Raw genomic sequence first — 21,286 nt, forward strand, 5'->3', positions numbered from 1 at the left:
CTCATTAAAAAGTCAATCCTTCCTAAATCAATATATAAATCTAATCCATTTCTGATTTTTTTTACAATTAAGGATATGAATAAGGGCATATGTATAAGGGTATTAATAACAGAATTATATACATGTGTAGAATTAGAAATACTTTAATGTCCAACAATAGTGGATTTGTTAAGTAAGTTTCTTGTACATGTTTTTATTAGATATTTTTGAAGTCATTTTATTTGGGGAAATACCTTATGATGTAGGAAATTGGTCACAAAATAATATTAGACTAAATAACTAGACTAAATATATATAGAACTCAGAAATAACTGAAAGAAAATATATAAATATCTAACAGTCATTATCTTTGGGTTTTGGCGCTGATAGGTAATTTTTAAAATGCTCTTCTGGCTGGGCGTGGTGGCTCATGCCTGTAATCCCAGCACTTTGGGAGGCCAAGGTGGTAGGATCACTTGAGCCCAAGAGTTTGAGACCAGCCTTGGCAACATGGCAAAACCTTGTCTCTACTAAAAATACAAAAAATTAGCTGGGCGTGGGGGTACACACCTGTAGTTCCCGCTACTCAGGAGGCTGAGGTGGGAGGATCACTTGAGCCAGGGAGGCAGAGGTTGTTGCAATGAGCTGAGATGGAGCCACTGCACTCCAGCCTAGGTGATGAAGTGAGAACCTGTCTCAAAAAAGAGAGAAAAGAAAAGAAACGCTCTTCTGTGCTTTTTCACGTTTTTTACAATGAGTGTGTGTTACTCTTAAAATCAGGAAAGCAATCAATGTTATTTAAAGAAGAAAATAGGGCCGGGCTCAGTGGTTCACGCCTGTAATCCCGGCACTTTGGGAGGCCAAAGTGGTTGGATCACCTGAGGTCAGGGGTTCAAGACCAGCCTGGCCAACATGGTGAAACCCTGTCTCTACTAAAAATACAAAAATTAGCCGGGCATGTTGGCAGGCACCTGTAATCCCAGCTACTCGGGAGACTGAGGCAGGAGAATCACTTGAACCTGGGAGGCGGAGGTTGCAGTGAGCTGAGACTGTGCCATTGCACTCCAGCCTGGGTGACAAGAGTGAAACTCCATCTCAAAAAATAAAAAATGAATTAAATTAATAAATACATAAAGAAAGAAGAAAATAGGTGTATTCCGCTCTGAGAAGGAAAGCATTTACCCCAGTATATGAATGTCTCTGTGGGTTCGTATTTCCTCCACTCATACTTGTGTCATTGTGTTTCTGCACAAGGTACTGATGGGCATGCCCTATGGGAGTATTCCCAGAAAGACAGTGCCTCGGGCTGAGGAAGAAAAGGCCATGGATTTTTCTGTCCTTTGGGATTTTGAGGTACTATTGTCAACATGCCAATGAACTTCCATTTGTGATTATAAAGCCTAAAGATTGCATGGATAAGTATGAAATAGTGCATTTAATTATTGAAAAACCATTGCTTTAATAAAATAGGATCCCAGCACTAAGCTAAATGAGCTTGCAAACCATGTCTCTGCACAGTCCTCCCGGGTCTCCTTCATGCACTGCTCTCTCCAGCCACACTCTGACAGATGTGGGCCCCCCATGCAGCCACTGCACCTCTCTGTCTGCCAGGTCTCTGTAAGGTGATCTCACAGTATGGTTTTTTTTCCTCATTCCCACATTAAGACCCCAGATCTATCTCCACTCCAGGCTTCCCCCAAGTTTCACATGGCATCTTCAACTGAATGTCCTACTTGCCCTTCAAATGTAACACCTATCCAGCCAAAACCCACATCTCTTTTTCCCAACTCCTTTATTGGAATCACCATTCATCCAATCATCCATGTCTGAAGCCTGAAAATCATCCCACTCTTCTCCCTCTTCCTCGCCAACCACCCCCAACTGCCATCCAACCAACCACTAAATCTGAGCCTACCTACTAAATATTTCTTAAATCTTTTGTAAACCCAATTGTATTAGTTCATGTTCACACTACTACCTGAGACTGTGTAATTTATAAATAAAGGGGTTTAATTGGTTACAGTTCCACGTAGCTGGGGAGGCCTCAAGAAACTTGCAATTACAGTGAAAGGCAAAGGGGAAGCAAGGCACTTCTTACATGGCAGCAGAAGAGAGAGAGCACAGGGGAAATGCCAGAAACTTATCAGAACAACCAGATCTCACCAGAACTCCCTCCCTATCGTGAGAACAGCATGGGGGAAACCACCCCCATGATCCATTCACCTCCCACCAGGTCCCTCCCTCAACACCTGGGGATTACAATTCAAGATGAGATTTGGCTGAGGACACAGAGCCAAACCATATCACCAATTAAGAACCTTGGCTTTTATTCCATTTGGGAATGGAAATCAATGAATATCTGAGGAGGAAGAAAATCAGTGAATATCTGGACTGACTAAGAAAAAGCCATGGAGTTTTTCATCCTTCGAGATTTCAAGGTGCTATTGCCAATGTACCAATGAACTTCCACTTGTGACTGTAAGGCCTAAAGATTGCGTGTGTAAATGTGAAACAATGGACTTAATTATTGAAAAACCAGTGGTTTAATCAAATAGGATCCCATCATCAGGCAAAATGCTTTTTTCCATCTCTTTTACCTTCACTTGGAATAATGTCCTCCCTTTACCGGGACTACTGTCAGAATAATTTACCTCTCCTCCCTGCCTTGGCTTGGCTCCTAAAATTTCCATTCCCTTTGTTGCTGGAGTGATCTTTATAAAATGCAGATCTGACCCTGTCACTCCCCTACCTCAAATTTTCATTGATTCTCATTCCCAGTGGAATAAAAGCCAGTGTTCTTAATTGTGTTTACAAAGGAACTGTTCATGACCTGGCTGCTCCCTACCTCTCCAGTCCCATGTCCATGTAATACCTCACGCTTTAGTGCCCCAATGCCACCGAGCTTTGGAGAAGTCCCTGTGTGCATCACACACTGTCATCGCCTCTCTGCCTTTGTTTATGGCCCTCTGCCTGCAGCACTCTTCCCTCCTTTGTGAGCTTCATACCCCCATGCCTCTGGAGGCTTAGTCTGCAGCTCCAAGGGCTTGCTAAGGCTGGGAGGCATGGCTGTAGTGCTGCCCACAGCAAGACATTGCTGGTGCCATCCTTCACTCTCAAAGTCAGATTGCAGACCCTTCAGAAAGTCATTTGGAACAGGAGTTCCCAACTATACTGTTACTAAGGATTCTTTTTTTTTTATTTTTGAGACAGGGTCTCCCTCTGTTGCCCAGGCTGGAGTGTGGGGGCATGATCTCTGCTCACTGCAACCTCCACCTCCCAGGTTCAAGCAATTCTCCTGCCTCAGCCTCCCAAGTAGCTGAGATTACAGGCACCTGCTATTACACCTGGCAAATTTTCGTATTTTTAGTAGAGACGAGGTTTCACTACATTAGCCAGGTTGGTCTTGAACTCCTGGCCTCAAGTGATCTGCCCACTTCAGCCTCCCAAAGTGCTGGGATTACAGGCGTGAGCCACAGTGCCCAACCCCCTATCCCTAATTTTATCCCAAATGTTAACAACACTCTCTTCTCCCTCCCATGTCTGCATGCACTCTATGTAATGAGGAAATAGAGGGAATGAAGAAGAGAAAGAAGGGGAGACATGGAGGGGCTCTGGAGCCACTGGAGGAGGTGAAGGGAAGAACAAGAACATCTGGAACTCTTCCTTCGGCCCCTTAGATTTGGTTAAGACTCTGAGAAAGAAATCCCTGGTAGAATAGACATGTCTGGTGACCACCAGCTCTGAGCTTACCAACCCAGAGCATTTGGCTTTGCTGTCCCCCAGGGCTATATCAAGTACTCTGCACTCTTCTATGGCTACTACAACAACCAGAGGACCATCGGGTGGCTGAGGTACCGGCTGCCTATGGCTTACTTTATGGTGGGGGTCAGCGTGTTCGGCTACAGCCTGATGATTGTCATTCGATCGTAAGTATGACCATCTCATCCGCAGGCTTTGACTTCACAGCCACAGCTCACTCCCCTGGCCACTCTATGCCTACCTCCCTTCTGGTGGGGCATTCAGAGAGAAAACAGGAAATGAATACAGAAAGCATATGCACATTATAATTTGTGGTATGAAAGACATGAACCAGGCCATGTGGGATGTGCTGGGAAATAGGATTGAAACCCCTTTGGATGAGGCTGAGAACGCCAGCCATGCTGAAATTCTGGGGAGCAGCATTTTAGACAAAAGAAGAGCACGTGCAAAGGCCCTGAGGCAGCAAATAGCCTAGTGTTTTCCCCAAACTGCCAAAAGGCCAGTGTGGCTTGAGAGTGAGCATAGTTCCTGGTAAGGTAAGCCTGGAGGTTTGTCAGGCCTGTTTTTGCTTTTCTCCAGAGCTCAGTTTCCTTCAAAAAACTCTTCTGCTCCTCCAAACTCTAGCTTGTGTGTTAGAACCAAGGCTGGCATATAGAAAGATACAACCAAATAAACTTGTACTAAATAAATGTATGTGGCAGCGATTAACCTTGGTGGCCTCTCTGGCCCCAACTCCACTTGTCTCTGTGGTCAGAAGTGGCCTTTTAATATGTCTGTAACTCTTAATTCATATTTTCTGAAAAGTTGGCCCAGCCCATGGATTGATTGCCTTCTTCAGAATCAGGGGACCCCATCAGCTGTGGCTGGGGGTTGCAGGGTGGAAGGCACTGTCTCCTACACAAACCTATCCCCCCGGGGCCCACTCTCCCTTCAGCACAGACATGAGGGGTCACTTCTCCCAGAAGAGTGTGGGTGGCTGTGTCTCCAGGAAAGGAGTGGAGCACTGGGTAGAGTGAAGTCTGGGTACAGCCCCTGAAAGGGCAGTGGGGACGCAGGGCTTGGTTTTCTATCACATGGTCTCAGGCGGAAATGCTGCTGTTCCCAAGACCCTGCCCCGCACTCGACAGTGACCACTGGGTGATCTCTGACTGCACAGCACTATCAGGCAAAAGGAAAAGAACAAGGAGACAGGCTTGCTTTTATTCTTAGCCCTCATGTTGTTACTTTTTCCCTGCTCTCACCCCAGATAAGTATAGAAATATGGAAAGTTTTCGTGACAAACCAAAAAAGCTAACTAAGCCCGGTGGAACAGCAAATCCAGAAAGCCAACGTGTTAGGGAAGATGACGAACCCCTCATAGTATCTTATAGCACCCCTGCTTGGAATTCTGTGATTCCCACAGGGTCAAACTCTAGGGAGCATAGGTTGAAGACAGGTAGGATGAAATAGGAAGGTCCAAGGTGCTTTCAGCCAAACTTGCTTAAGAAAAGGATATATGACCTGATTGTATTAGGACGGTGCAAAAGTAATTGATGGTTTTGCAATTAAAAGTAGTACCGGGCTGGGTGTGGTGGCTCACACCTGTAATCCCAGCACTTTGGGAGGCCGAGGCAGGCAGATCACCTGAGGTCAGAAGTTCACGACCAGCCTGGCCAACATGGCAAAACCCCATCTCTACCAAAAATACAAAAAATTAGCCAGGCATCGTGGCAGGTGTTTGTAATCCCAGCTACTGAGGAGGCTGAGATAGGAGAATTGCTTGAACCCGGGAGGTGGAGGCTGCAGTGAGCCAAAATCAGGCCACTGCACTCCAGCCTGAATGACAGAGCGAGACTCTGTTACAAAAAAAAAAAAAAAAAGTAGCACAACAAAGTAGCACCAGCCACCTCAGTGTGTTTTGCGTTTTGTATCAGAAAATATATTTTTTTCTGTATATTTTCTATATATATATATATATATATATATAGAACACACACACACACACACACACACACACATATATGTGTGTATATGTGTGTTCTATCCAAGAAAATAGATGACTTGGAAGGGGATGTTCCTGGTTGAGAACAAACTCCCTGTATAGAGTTCTCAAACTGCATTTGCAGATGAGTCAAGCCACAGGAAATCGGGTGTAGGGAAGAAAACATGGTCACGTGTCCTGTCTCCTGCAGGCTTTTTATTACCTAATTGACACCAATGTGTGCTTGCAGGGGACTCTGAATTTGGAGGGAAAGGTGCCCTGGCTATCCTCAAAGCTGTCTTGGCTCAAGTCCCTGCCTGGCTTGTTTTGTCACTGAATGTCAGCTACCTGTTTATCTGTTACCTGTGTCCAAGAGTGGCTAGGCCAGTGTTCCCTGCGGGTGACACAGCAGAAAGAGGGCAGACGTCACAACAGTGCTGTGTACCCTACAGGATGGCCAGCAATACCCAGGGAAGCACAGGTGAAGGGGAGAGTGACAACTTCACATTCAGCTTCAAGATGTTCACCAGCTGGGACTACCTGATCGGGAATTCAGAGACAGCTGACAACAAATATGCTTCCATCACCACCAGCTTCAAGGTAGTCACCCCAGGGCAGTTCCCACTTCCAGAAGAACTCTAGGTCCCTCTGGTCATTGAGAGACTTCTCCTAGCTGGGACATAGAAAATAAGGTCCTCAAATAATTTGTGGCAAGAGCCTTCCCAGAAATGTGAGCCCAGTTTTCAAGCCCTTAAGTAAGAATGTTCGTGTCTGGTACCCACTGTCTGTTTCTTTTCTTCTCTTTTCTTTCTTTTTTTTTTTTTTAGACAGCGTCTCTCTCCCATTGCCCAGGCTAGAGTGCAGTGGTGTGCTCTCAGCACGCTACAACCTCTGCCTCCTGGGCCCAAGCGATCCTCCTGCCTCAGCCTCCCAAGTAGCTGGGACTACAGGTGCCTGCCACTATGCCCAGCTAATTTTTTTTTTTTTTTTTTTTTTTTAGTAGAGATGGGTTTTTACCATATTGGCCAGGCTGGTCTTAAACTTCTGACCTCAAGTGATCTGCCCTCCTGCACCTCCGAAAGTGCTAGGATTACAGACATGAGCCACCACGCCCAGCCTGTCTGTTTCTTAATATGACAGAGTATCCTGGATGCTGCCTGTTTCTACATGAAACACCTTTCTGCTGGAATAAGTGGAAGGACTCATTTGGGGAAAGCATTTCTCAACCTTTTCTGCATACTAGAATCACCCGAGGAGCTTAAAAGATCTCCTGGGATCCACTAACAGAGACTCTGATATAACTGGCCTGGAGTAGGGTCCTGACATTGATTTTTCAAAAGCTCCCCAAGTGATTAGAATACTCAGAAAGAGTTGAGAACCCTGGTTTGGGGGTGTGGGAATAAAGAAATCAACCCTGATGGCTGTGCCAAAATCTCAGAAATCACCACTGAAGAACTTATTCATGTAACCAAACACCACCTGTTCCCCAGAAAGCTGGTGAAATGAAAAAAAAAAAAAAAAAAAGAATTTGAACTTGGTAGTTGGAAAATAACAGAGAGAAAGGGAGACAGAGTGAAAGCTTGGTGACAGAAAGCTAGCAATATGGTCTGTGCAGATCAGTCCCATAGGGGCTGAGGTGGGCAAACCTTTGCACGTGTGTAGGATTCTGACTAAGAGGGTTCCTTCACAGACCTTGCCTCTACTTTATTTATTTATTTATTTATTTATTTATTTATTTATTTATTGAGACAGAGTGTCGCTCTGTCACCCAGGCTGGAGTGTAGTGGCAAAATCTCAACTCACTGCAACCTCCGGCTCCTGGGTTCAGGTGATTCTCCTGCTTCAGCCTCTTGAGTAGCTGGGATTACAGGTGCACACCACCATGCCTGGCTAATTTTTTTGTATTTTTACTAGAGACATGGTTTCACCACGTTGGCCGGCCGGTCTCAAACTCCTGACCTCAAGTGATCTGCCCGCCTCGGCCTCCCAGAGTGCTGGGATTACAGGCATGAGCCACCGTGCCCAGCCCATGTCTCTACTTTAAAATCACGATTTATTTTCTAAACAAGAGTTCTTTTTATGTGAAGTGCTGCTGACAAAGTTTCCATCATTTTCCAGTGAGACTGGGTGTTGTTTATTTATGTGACTGGTATAAAACCAGGCATGGGGCATTCTGAAAACAAAACAAAACAAAACACAGTTCCATGAGATAATAAAAGAGCCATAAAGTTTCCTGTGTGTACATGTCCAAAAAAAAAGGTACAACAAAGCAGAAAAACCCTTTTGAGGGTGCATAATAAACAAAGGACTATTTTAGGGTTCTAAGTTGCAGCTGAAGCATATGTACAATTGAGTGGTTGGGTTTGCATATTTAAAAAATAAAAAGTATTTTTAGTAGAGATGGGGGTTCACCATTTTGGCCAGGCTGGTCTTGAACTCCTGACCTCAAACGATCCACCTGCCAATGCCAGCTACTCGGGAGGCTGAGGCAGGAGAATCTCTTGAATCCAAAAGACAGAAGTTGCAGTGAGCCAAGATCGCACCACTGCATTCCAGCCTGAGTGACAGAGTGAGACTCTGGCTCAAAATGAATGAATGAATGGGATAATGTTAAAAAAAAAAAAAAAAGATGAAATCAACCCTATGTCTCTTTCAATCCACACACAAATAATTTCTCTACAAGAGAGGTTTGAGGAGGTCTACAGAACTACAGCTCATATAAAATAACCGTCGAGCTGGGAAGCAAATGAATGAAGGCCAAAGCTGTAATGCTGAAGCACTGTACATTGTACTTTGCCCCCGTGATTGTAAAAACCATTCCAAGTTCTTCGTTTTGTTTTTTCTTTAATTAAAAAAAAATTTTTTTTTTTTTTTTTTTGGAGACAAGGTCTCACTCTGGCTGGACTGCCATGCCCAGTTAAGTTTTTCTATTTTTTGTAGAGATGAAGTCTCTCACTATGTTGCCCAGGCTGATCTCAAATTCCTGGCCTCAAGCAATCCTCCCTCCTTGGCCTCCCAAAGCACCGGGATTACAGGTGTCAGCCACTGCACCCAGCTCCCATTCCAAGTTCTTTATGGCTCAATATTTCTCCTGTCTGATCAGTCAAGCTTTCTTTCCCCCAGGACCTAGCAAAGCTCACATTTACACTGCAACTGTGCTTGGTTCTCTTTTCTTTGTCCTTCTCCTCTCTTGAATTCCTTCCTGCTGTCCACTGACTGATGCCTGCAGATGGCAGGGACACCCACTAGGAAAAGGGCTTGAGCTCAGCAATTCACAGCGTGGGTTTCCCAGCCCTAGAACCCGGTGGGCTTTGCAGTGCATGGAGCAGGGAGCTGACTCTGTCTCCTTTCCTTCTCCTTCTTACAGCAATGGGGGGCTTATGGCCACTTCCATCCAAAGCCAGGGTAGGGATGATTGTGGGCTTTGACTTTTCCTCCAGGACTGTGAGAGAGGGACAAAGAAGATCAATGTCTTTGAAACACTTTGAACATGTGAGAAGTAAAATGACTTCTTTTGTGACTTTATTAAAAGAGACATAATATACTTGTATAACAGAATAGATGTGAAAATTCTGTGAATTAAGACTTTGGGGTCTGGGAGAGCTCATTTTTCATCCTGGTTCTACCAATTACTCTCTGTGTCTAGGGCACAAGTTTAATAATCAAAAATCAATTTTTATATACTAACAGAAAACAATTAGAAAATAAGTTTAAGTCCCGGCACAGTGGCTCATGCCTGTAATCCCGGCACTTTGGGAGGCTGAGACAGGTGGATCACCTGAGGTCAGGAGTTTGAGACCAGCCTGGACAACATGGGGAAACCCTGCCTCTACTAAAGATACAAAAATTAGCCGGGTGTGGCTGGGCGTGGTGGCTCACGCCTGTAATCCCAGAACTTTGGGATGCCGAGGTGGGCAGATCACAAGGTCAGGAGATCGAGACCATCCTGGCTAACATGGTGAAACCCTGTCTCTACTAAAAATACAAAAAAAATTAGCCAGGCATGGTGGCGGGTGCCTGTAGTTCCAGCTACTTGGGAGGCTGAGGCAGGAGAATGGCGTGAACCTGGGAGGTGGAGCTTTCGGTGAGCTGAGATTGAGCCACTGCACTCCAGCCTGGGTGATAGAGCAAGACTCGGTCTCAAAAAAAAAAAATAATTAGCAGGGTGTGGTGGTGGGCACCTGTAATCCCAGCTACTCAGGAGGCTGAGGCAGAAGAATCACTTGAACCTAGGAGATGGAGGTTGCAGTGAGCCGAGATCATGCCACTGCACTCCAACCTAGGCGACACAGAGAGACTCTGTCTCAAAAAAAAAAAAGAAAAAAAAGTTGAAATTCTATTAATGGTATCCAAAAAAACCCATAAAATTCCTAGATATAAATTTAACCAAAATAATGTACAAGACCATTACACCAAAAGTATAAAATATTGCTGAAAGAAATTAAGAAACCCTAAGTAAATGGAGAGATATGCTATGCTGATGGATTAGAACAGAGGCTGGCAAACTATAGCCCACAGGCCAAATCCAGCCTGCTGCCTACTTTTACAAATAAAGTTTTATCGAAACAAAGGCATTCCAACTTATTTATATCTTGTCTATAGTTGCTTTCATGCCACAATGGCATAGTTGAGTGGTTGTGAGAGAGACCATATGACCAGCAAACCAAAAATACTATCTGGCTTTAATGAGTTTGCCAACCCCCGATTAGAAGACTCAATATTTTAAGATTCAGTTGGAGTCTATTTGACCTATAGACTTAACACAATCCTAGTCAGTTACTGAAATCTCTCCGGGCCTTAGGGTCTGTAATGTGGGTAATAACAGTAACTACTCTACTGGTTTGTTGCTAGAATTTAGAGGGACAATGCAGCCAGGCACAGTGGCTCATGCCTGTAATCCCAACAGTTTGGGAGGCTGAGGCAGGCGGATCACCTGAGGTCAGGAGATCGAGACCAGCCTGACCAACATGGAGAAACTCCATCTCTACTAAAGATATAAAATTAGCCAGGCATGGTGGCGCATGCCTGTAATCCCAGCTACTCGGGAGGCTGAGGCAGGAGAATCACTTGAACCTGGGAGGTGGTGAGCCGAGATTGCGCCATTGCACCCCAGCCTGAGCAACAAGAGCAAAACTCCATCTCAAAAAAGAAAAAAAAAGGGACAATGCATAGAAAGTACCACATCTGACACATGGTGACTATTCAAGAAATCTAAGTTTTTCTTATATGTACTGGAATAGCAATAACAACAAACATATTTTTCTAAAGAAAATAATTCTCCATGGAGCACAGGGCATTACATCATCTCCTCTGTATTATTTCATTTCTGGAAATACAGAAAGTACTATTTTCAGGGACCCAACAGCCATGGTTCTGGCATTTCTGGACTGACATTTATGCACATCTCATTTTCACACATTAAGGAATCAATAGTGGATGAACAAGAGAGTAACAAAGAAGAAAATGTCCATCTGACAAGATTTCTTCGTGTCCTGGCCAACTTTCTCATCATCTGCTGTTTGTGTGGAAGTGGGTACCTCATTTACTTTGTGGTTAAGCGATCCCAGCAATTCTCCAAAATGCAGAATGTTAGCTGGTATGAAAGGAATGAGGTAAGAAAAATATCTCTGATGAAGTGAAGGTTGATGGCAAATACTGAAATCTCTGGTTCCTATGCCATTCATTTGATTTATTGAAAGTCTGGATTATAGACTTGTTTTAATAAGTGAAATTACATCCCTTTCCAGTCAAATAGCATGAATATCCTGAACAAAAAGTCACCTGTTATTAGGTTTTGGGAACTGGCTTTTACAACTAGAAAAACTGGATTAGCAACTGGATAGCCACCTGTGCAACACCAATTACTAACGAGGTGATCCTTTCCTCACAGCTCTGCAGTGCCATATATCGTAAATCAAGTGTTTATTAAGGCATGGGTATGATTCTGGGCTCTCTTTTCTATTCCTATTTGTCTATTCCAACACAAATAACAAACTGATATACTATGCATTTACACTATGTCTTAATACCTGATAGAGTGAGTTCTCTCATCAAGCTCCACAATAAAACACATTAAGATTTTATTGTGATAACACAAAATCCATAAACCTCTTTTGGGAATTTGACATCTGTGGTCGTTTGTGAAAATGGCTACAAATTCTTCCTATCCTTGTATGCACATCCCTTTGCTTTCCTTTGAACATTCATGAAGAGGTGGAATCTGTGTCTCCCATCTTTTGAATCCACCTTAGCTTGGTCACGTGACTTGGTTTAGCCAATGGAACAATAGCGACCATGAAACATGCAGAGATTGAAAAAGTGTTTGTGTATTGCGACTTGCTCTTTCGCTGCTTTTGGGAACCCTGAGACCTTCATCATGTGAATAATCTCTGGCTAGCCTCCTGAATGATGAGACACATGGTCCAGTTATCTCCCCACCCTGGCCAATAGCCAGTAAACCACCAGATATTTGAATGGAGCCATCAGCTATCAGCAGGTAAGGCCAACAAAAGAACCACCCAGTTAACCCCAGTTTAAAAAAAAAATGCTGCCCCACAGAATCATGAGCTAAATAAATTAATAATAAGAAAGAGTTTATCTTGCATTCAAACTGCAATTTAAAAAAAGAAGACAGCCTGTCTTCCCCCAACAAAGCAAGAAAGGATATAAAAAAGGAAATATGGAATTGATAGAAGGACAAATATAAAGCACAAAATCAGATTTAAATCTAAATATATCAGTGATTCTAATAGATGTAAATGGATTTGATGCTACAGTTTGAAGACAATAATGATTAGATCAAAAACTGTTAAAGCTATGTGCTGTTTATAATTAACTCATCTAAAACATCGGGACACAGAAAGGTTTAAAATAAAAGAATGGGGCCAGTTGTTTCTGCTAATGGTGGCCTAGGTTATTTGGATCAAGTAACTAATTAAAAGCACTAAAAATGCTCGTTTAAAGAAGAAGCATACCTTGAAAACACTGAGAATCTGAAAACACAGTGAGAGAGCCCCCAAGACCAATTTTAAGTGAAAGCCTGTGACCAGAAATGTAAGGGGAGTATTAGTGTCAAGTCTCTTATGCTCTGAAGGCAAATGCTGACTTTTCAAACACTTCTTCCTCTGCTCTAGTTCCATCCCATTAGTGCCAGTGTCTTAGCCTGTGTTGTGTTAATTAGGTTCCTGCAGCCTTGATGTGCTCACTCTGTCCTAAGGTGGGAAGTTTCACAATAGCCAATTAGCAGTTCTTGAATTCCCAATTTATTTTTGAGGCCTTCATACCCCATCAGTCACTCCACTAATATTCAACACACAGGCAGTAATAAAAGGGAGGTAAACCACAGCGATGGCTCCGGAGACCAACACATCAACAGATGAGCGGAGTGGGTCCAGAAGTCATTCAGGCACTGGCCAGCAGATGTGGGCATTGCTGTTTCTCTCTTGCAGAGCTTCCAGCAGCCGCTGCCAAAATCTGGAGAAGGTTCCAGAGTTCCCATGGGCAGAGCCTCCGAAGGCTTTTTGAACAAGGCCAGGTCTTGGCTGCTTTTATGATCCTCCCAGATGGGTCTGTTCTCTTTATCTCAGCCAACATTTCATTCTCTGTCAGTTCATTTCAGGAAATACCAGGCAGCAGCAGGTGTTCGCTTATCACCTCAGTCCATTGTATACATGCTTATCACTTTGAGAGAGGGCAGAACAACTTCACTATGGACTTAATGCTTTTTGACATGAGTGACTCTATTTTGAGACATTAGGATCACAAATTATGATATATGAGTTTGCTAGGGCTGTGATATTATTATATATTTCTTATTATATATTGGTCTGCTCCCAGTTTCTGGCACACAGCCCCTAAAACCCTTGGAATCTCCAAAGTGATCAGTGTTTTTTGTAAGCCAGTAAGATGACTCGTGGCTGGAAGCTCCTGGATAACCTCTGCATGTGGGCTGGCTGCCAGGGGAACCAGCCAGTGATTAGAAAATTGGAACTTTCAGCCGTATCCCATCACCTCCAGGGAGGGGAGAGGGGCTGAAGTTGAGCTGATCACCAATGGCCAGTGATTTAATCAATCATGACTACATAATGACGCCTCCATAAAAACCCGAAGGGCAGTGTTTGAAGAGCTTATGGGTTGCTGAATACGTGGAGTGTGGCAAGCCCAGCAGGCCTGGAAGCTCCAAGCTCCTTGCCCATACCTTACCCTATGCATCTCTTTCACCTGGCCATTCCTGAGTTATATCCTTTGAAATAAACAGATAATCTAGTAATTAAATTGTTTTCCTGAATGATTTCCTCACTGTAGCAAATGACCAAACCCAAGAAGGGGGTTGTGAGAATCTCTGCTGTATAGCCAAATCGAACAGAAGTTGCCGGTAACCTGGCGACCTAATACTTGTGATTGGCATCCAAAGTGGGGGCAGCCTTGTGGGACTGAGCCCTTCACCTGTGGAGTCTGTGCTCACTCTGGTTAGTGTCTTAATTGAATTGAATTGTACGCTAGCCTGGCTGGTATCAGAAAATTGGTTGGTATGGGAAAAAATTTGGTGTCAGAAGTGTCAAATGTGTCTGACACATTTGGTGTCAGAAGTGTCCTGGAAGTAAAGTGTTGAGAGTATAGAAGGCAAAATATATAGGCTGCCACAACAAAGTACCACAGACTGAGTAGCTTAAACAACAGAAATGGATTTGCTCACCGTTCTGGAGGCTGGAAGTCCAAGATCAAGGAGTTGGCAGGTTTGCTTTCCCCTGAGGCTTGCAGGTGTCTGTCTTCTCCCTGTGTCCTTCTGTGACCTTCCTTCTGTGCATGCGCATGGAGACAGACAGAGAGATCTCTGGTATCTTTTCCTCTTCTTATAAGATCACCAGTCTTATTGGATTAGGTCTCACCCTTGTGACCTCACTTAACCTTAATTACCTCCTTAAAGGCCCCATCTCCAAATAGTCACATTGAGAGTTAGGGTTTCAAGATACAAATTTGTGGGAGGGGGAGGAGGAGACACGATTCAGTCCATAAAGTCCAAAGAGACAAAGTTTCCAAACCTGGACTTTTCCACATTAGGAGGAGGGGAAAATCTCCCTAAATAGATCTCACCACCCCTCTCCCAGGAGTTAAGGCATTCAAGGTATGGGTGAACCTGATCTAACCCTCCTCCCACCTCCAGTAACTACTAAGAGGGCAGCTTGCTGTTTAGGCTGGAGTGGAAAAGAGAAGGAAAAGGTGCTGTCCGCAGAGCCTGTGGCCTCAGACCTTCCACTGAGCAGACTTGTACCTGGGGCTCTCAGACCTTGACTTTGGTTTGAAGCCTTGTAGATGGTAGTGTACCAGGTACCTGGCAGAACCAAGCTTAGAGCCTCTCTAATTCAGCATGTACATATCTAGGCCTCAAAGGACTCCATAAATAATTATTAAAGGTCAATGACCAGAAAGAAGTCAAAGGTTACCTGGTATACAAGAAAATAAGGCAAAATGATACACTTGCTCTTTTTACCTACATGCCAATATTTATTTTCCTTTTTCTTTAAAGTCCATTAACTTTACTTAAGAATACATCTTGGTATTGGTCATTCTTGATATTCTCAGATACACAGTGTATTTATTTATTTATTTATTTTGAGATGAGGTCTCGCTCTGTCACCCAGGCTGGAGTGCATTGGCACGATCTTGGCTCACTGCAACCCCCACCTCCTGGGTTCAAACAATTCTCCTGTCTCACCCTCCTGAGTAGCTGGGATTACAGGCACGCATCGCCATGCCCGGCTAATTTTTGTATTTTTAGTAGAGACAGGGTTTCACCCTGTTGGCCAGGCTGGTCTCAAACTCCTGACCTCAAATGATCTGCCCGCCTCAGCCTCCCAAAGTGCTGGGATTACAAGTGTGAGCCACCATACCAGACCACAGAGTTTTTTAAAATGTTAGGCAGATTCAAATCTTGTTTCTCATTTAAGGGAAGATTTATTAGTTTTTTAAAATTCGTTCTATTCCCTTGTTCGGGTTTTCTTCAGGACCTCCTATCATACCTGTGTTGAATCTTCTTTGTCTCTGTTCAATACATCTTGTTTTCTCCTGAATCCTGTTAACTTCTTTCTTCATATATTTTTTATTTTTAAAATTCTCCCCCTTTTTATCTTTTTCTTGTCACTATCATTATGTTTTTCAATTGTGATTCTCTTAGGTATTCTTCAATTTTAATATAGTTTTCCCTTAATTTCTTTTTTTTTTTTTTTTTTGCAATATTCCGTCACCCTTTTACTGGGTTTTTCTAATTGTTATTTATATTGTTTTGTGACTTGTATTTTCTTAACATCTTTCAGTTTTCTGTTTTTGAATACTCATTATAATTTTTTAACTGTTTTATACAAATGTCCGGGCGCGGTGGCTCACGCTTGTAATCCCAGCACGTTGGGAGGCCGAGGCGGGCGGATCACGAGGTCAGGAGATCGAGACCATGGTGAAACCCCATCTCTACTAAAAATACAAAAAATTAGCCGGGCGTGGTGGCGGGCGCCTGTAGTCCCAGCTACTCGGAGAGGCTGAGGCAGGAGAATGGCGTGAACCCAGGAGGCGGAGCTTGCAGTGAGCCGAGATCGCGCCACTGCACTCCAGCCTGGGCGACAGAGCGAGACTCTGTCTCAAAAAAAAAAAAAAAAACTGTTTTATACAACTTACTTTTTGGTGCGTTTTCATTATCTGAAAGTTTAACCTACTTCTTGTTCTCTTTTCCTTGAAATAACTTTGTATGGGATTTGACCTAGAAAAAACTGTTCCACTGTTCATTTTTATATAAAGTTAGTTTTGCTGAAGTTTTAGTGAGGCATGGTTCAGGGTAACTTTCCTAATTTAACGGAGCTCTCTCTTCCAGTGTTTTTATGAAGTCTTCAAAATATATGGTGGCTTGCTGGATGACAGCTCCTGCCTCTCATCCCTTTTCTACTTTTTATCTAGACCTTCCCATTCCTTTCTCTATATTCCCCCTGTCTGCTCAATTTAAATTCTGTTCTCACAATAGTCTCCTTCATGTTGTGCCCTGTCCTGTTAGGGAGCTTGACTGATCAATTTCAAAAGTTCAAGAGGCCCAGGCTGTTTTAGCTCATCTCCAGATTAACCAAGAATGGCCTTGCACTCACCTATTATCGGACTGAGCGGAGTTCCTCACAGTGTCAGCTGCTGTTTTCAGATTGTTCCACTATGCTTTTCATTGAGTACCTGTTAGCCATTTTGACATCTCCTGTTCTCAGATTCATTGGCTACCCCACTGTTTCTCTTGACCTTCTCTCATCCAGACATGAACTCTGTAGGAACTTGTGGCTGTTGGTAATTTGTATTGTATTGTAGCCACTTGTATTTAAGGGTTCATTAGGACACCTAGCTTTGTTGTCTGTGTTTATTTTATTATTTAATTGCTTTGTCCAGTTTTCCGTGGGGATTCAGGGAGATTCAAAAATCATGTTGTGGCTATCGTTACCTTCCCAGAACTCCAAGTTATTATTTTTAGTATGAAGATGCATTCACCATGAAAACCATCATTTTCTCTTAGGATAAAGTCCTAAATGGCTTTCCCTGACTTACCCTCCCAGTTGTACCTTTATTTTTATTTATTATTATTATTACTTGAGATGAGGTCTTGCTCTGTCATCCAGGCTGGAGTGCAGTGGCCCGATTTCAGTTCACTACAACCTCCACCTCCTGGGTTCAAGTGATTCTCTTACCTCAGCCTCCCAAGTAACTGGGACTGCAAGCATGCACCACCACACCTGGCTAATTTTTGTATTTTTAGTAGAGACGAGGTTTTGCCATGTTGGCCAGGCTGGTCTCAAACTCCTGAACCCAGGCGATCCACCTGCCTTAGCCTCCCAAAGTGCTGGGATTACAGGCATGACCCACTGCACCCAGCCCCCAATTGTACCTTTAGTCACTCTTACTCTTCCCATTTTCACTAAACTGCAGCAACATTGGCCTCTGTTCTGCTGAGATGCCTTCTCTCACACACTCTCCTCTCTCTTGAATAATTTCAGGTATGAGTTTAAATGTTATATCCTTATTTCTATTATATACTTAAAGTATTTACCCTTTGCAGCATTTTTACTTTTGTAATGATTAACTTATTATGGAATTATTTACATCTACTTTAAGTTCTTGTGGGCAGAGCATGTGTGACTTTTTATTCTTTGTTGCATCTTTAGAATTTGGCACAGTGACTCACACATAGTAAGTGCTTCATAAATGAGAGATGGAGGAAAGACAAAGGAGAAAACTATTAACTGAAGACCTACAATAGACCTCTATGCCCATTATTTATGCCTCATAGCACTATGGCAGTGTAGGCATCCTTAGTCCTAGTTTTCACATAAATATCTGAGGACCAGAAAGTTTAAGACACACAGCTTATTAGCAATGGAGTCAGGATTAGGATGCAGTACCTGTCTGGCTCTGAGTCTGTCTTTGGGGCCTCATTCCTGATTGCCTAAGCTTACCTCTAACCCACTCTGGATCAGTGCAGCTGGACATCAACTCAGACACTCCCAACAGTGGATTAGAGGCCCCAATGTAGCTCCTGACCTGGTCCAAATGGGTTTAAGATATGGGAAAGACAGGGACTTTGGGGGCCCCTCTGTAGGATGGGAGAACTGAGGAATAGAGTAAGAAGGGAGAAACATCCCTTCCACAAAGCCTTCACTGGGTCACTAAGCTGTGAGAAGGACTCAAAAGATGCCCAAGATGAATTCTACCCTTAAGGGGATTGCAGTTTCCTTAGGATGAAGGCTCAACAAGAATAAACCAAAGCACAAACAACAGTACGCAGGAATACCGTGATCAAATAAGATGTTTTAGGTTACAGATGGAATTGCCCACGAGAGCTGAAGAGGCAGTGGAATTTTGTGGCAAAGGCACGAATTAGGCTGAACATTACACACACATATAATGAAGGGCAGTGGTAGATATGGGGCAGTGATGGCTCTCCAGGTGAGAACTACATGGACAGGTATGGAGATGATGAGAAACCAAGCCAAGGGTCAGTGTGAGAGAGAGTGGGAGAGTCAGGACCAGCCGAGAAGAGTTGACCAACTTGCAGTTTGGTCAACAGTTTAGGGATTTACTTTCCACTGGGTGAGCAGTTGATTTTGTTCGTTTTTGTTTTTTGTTTTTGTTTTTTTGAGATGGAGTCTTGCTCTGTCACCCAGGCTGGAGTGCAGTGGTGCGATCTCGCCTCACTGTAACCTCCACCTCCCGGGTTCAAGCAATTCTCCTGCCTCAGCCTCCCAAGTAGCTGGGATTACAGGTGTGTGCCACCACATCCAGCTAATTTTTTGTATTTTTTGTAGAGACAGGGTTTCACCACATTAGCCAGGATCTCCTGGCTATCTCCTGACCTCATGATCTGCCTGCCTCGGCCTGCCAAAGTGCTGGGATTACAGGCGTGAGCCACTGCACCTGGCCAGAAAGTGCTATTTTCATCAATACTAGTAACAACAACCATTATAGCATCTGGTCACGCAGCAATTATGATATGCAAGCACAGGCCAAGTGCTCGGGGCATGTTGATGCCTTTGCCAGGGTCATGCAGCAAGCTGTATAGACCCCAGGGCATCTCCAGGGGCAGCGGAAGGGGCAGCAGAGAAGTGGAGATGGATGGCCATGGGAGTGCAGGGATGGCGGCCAAACAAGTATAATGTTGATGACACGACCTAGGCTTTCCTGATTCCTCAGGTAGAGATTGTGATGTCCCTGCTTGGAATGTTTTGTCCCCCTCTGTTTGAAACCATCGCCGCCCTGGAGAATTACCACCCACGCACTGGACTGAAGTGGCAGCTGGGACGCATCTTTGCACTCTTCCTGGGGAACCTCTACACGTTTCTCTTGGCCCTGATGGATGATGTCCACCTCAAGGTAAAAACCACAACACCCTCCACCCCACTGCAATTTCTGGTGCCCATAGTATTTTTTTAATATAATAATTTCATTATATATAATTCGTATTAATTAAATAAATGTAAATTCAGAAAAATAAAATTAAAAAAAAACTCCTCAGAATCTATGACCCAAAGATGACCATTGTTAACCTTTTCCTATAGTTTTTTACTGTGTTTTTCTCTGTTTGTCTTTTTTCACATCACATACATGTCATTTGATACCTTAATATTTTATCTTCAGCCTTTTCCACACTGTTTCAGAGCTGCCATAAATGATTAACAGCCAAGTAATTGTCCTCTAAGATGCTATGTCATGACTTAACCATTCATCAATGCTCACCACACAATTATGGAGCACCCACAATGGCAGGCCCTGGGGTAGAGCAAACAGGAAGACACAGTCCTGTCCCAAGTGTGTTCACACTCTGGGCCGGGAGACAGACTTCATTACAGCATGCTGTGGGATGTGCTTCAGTAAGAGCAAGCCCAGGGCAGCATGGCAGCGCACAGGAGGAGCTCCACATCCCACCCTGGGGACCTTAGCAGACATTGGAAAAGGCAGAGGGAACAGCTGGGTCAACAGGGAACTGGATGATGGCTGAACAATGGAGTGGATCAGAAGAGTGAAAAAATTAGAGCAAGGGAGGGCCCGATGATGCTGATGCCCCTCTTCTCCACCCCTTCCCTCCTTGTTATTGAGCTGTAGGAACTTTTTCCTGATGCTAACAGAAAACTGTTCTAAGCAAGGAAGTGACTGAATCTGGCCCTAACCTCTCCTCCCCCCTATCTGTGGCTTCCCTCCTACCCAGGAGACTGCTATACCCTCCTGAGCCTCACATTTCTGCCATAGGGCAAAATTCTCTCTTGCCCCTCTCTCCACTCCTCTCCTCATGTTTGATTAGTTGACTAATCCTCCTTGAGGTTTTGGCCCAGCTGTCACTGCCTCCAGGAAGTCTTTTGTGGCCCCCATTGTGTGATGTGGATGCTCTTTCTCCCAGAGAGAATGTCCCACAGCTCGTATCGGTCTGTTCTGTAATTGCCTGTTCATCTCTGTCATTTACTAGACTCTAATCTTTCTGAGCGAAGCTCCATCTCTCTTGGTCACTCCTGTATTGCCACTACTTTATATGCACAGAAGAAGCCCTGAATAAATTATTTTCAAGAGAATAATGAATGACTGGATAGATGCATGAATGGATGGCTCAATGCTTGGATGGATGGATGGATGGATGGATGGATGGATGGATGGATGGATGGATGAACAGACAAGTGGATGGATGGAGACAGACAGATGAATGCTGACTTAGCGTAGAAGATAACTTCATGGGAAAGACCCAAGGACTACAGCCTCTCCTCTACATATTGAAAGCCTGAGAAGGGAGTTTCAGAAGGACTCTGTCCAGGGGAGAGCAGAAGCTAGATGGTACGGTTGTGGCATTGCTAGCTTTCATTGTTCTTACGGAAACAGTTGGACCATCCCTGGCTCGTTCCTACCCCACACCTCCATCTTCTGTTCTAGCTTGCTAAGGAAGAGACAATAAAGAACATCACTCACTGGACTCTGTTTAACTATTACAACTCTTCTGGTTGGAATGAGAGTGTCCCCCGACCACCCCTGCACCCTGCAGATGTGCCCCGGGGTTCTTGCTGGGAGACAGCTGTGGGCATTGTGAGTAGT

General features: G+C 44.0%; 1 protein-coding gene across 1 annotated transcript in view; it reads left to right on the forward strand.

Moving 5' to 3' along the window:
• TMC2 (transmembrane channel like 2) overlaps positions 1–21,286 on the forward strand; it is a 114,318-nt gene that overhangs the window by 63,061 nt on the left and 29,971 nt on the right. Inside the window, exons 8-13 of the mRNA XM_055264951.2 lie at positions 1,234–1,332; positions 3,763–3,905; positions 6,151–6,298; positions 11,122–11,310; positions 19,406–19,585; positions 21,128–21,277. Coding sequence (XP_055120926.1) covers positions 1,234–1,332; positions 3,763–3,905; positions 6,151–6,298; positions 11,122–11,310; positions 19,406–19,585; positions 21,128–21,277 — 909 coding nt within the window. The remainder of the gene's footprint in view (positions 1–1,233; positions 1,333–3,762; positions 3,906–6,150; positions 6,299–11,121; positions 11,311–19,405; positions 19,586–21,127; positions 21,278–21,286) is intronic.

Source organism: Symphalangus syndactylus, chromosome 24, assembly GCF_028878055.3.
Source record: "Symphalangus syndactylus isolate Jambi chromosome 24, NHGRI_mSymSyn1-v2.1_pri, whole genome shotgun sequence".
In the NCBI taxonomy this organism is placed as follows: domain Eukaryota; kingdom Metazoa; phylum Chordata; class Mammalia; order Primates; family Hylobatidae; genus Symphalangus; species Symphalangus syndactylus.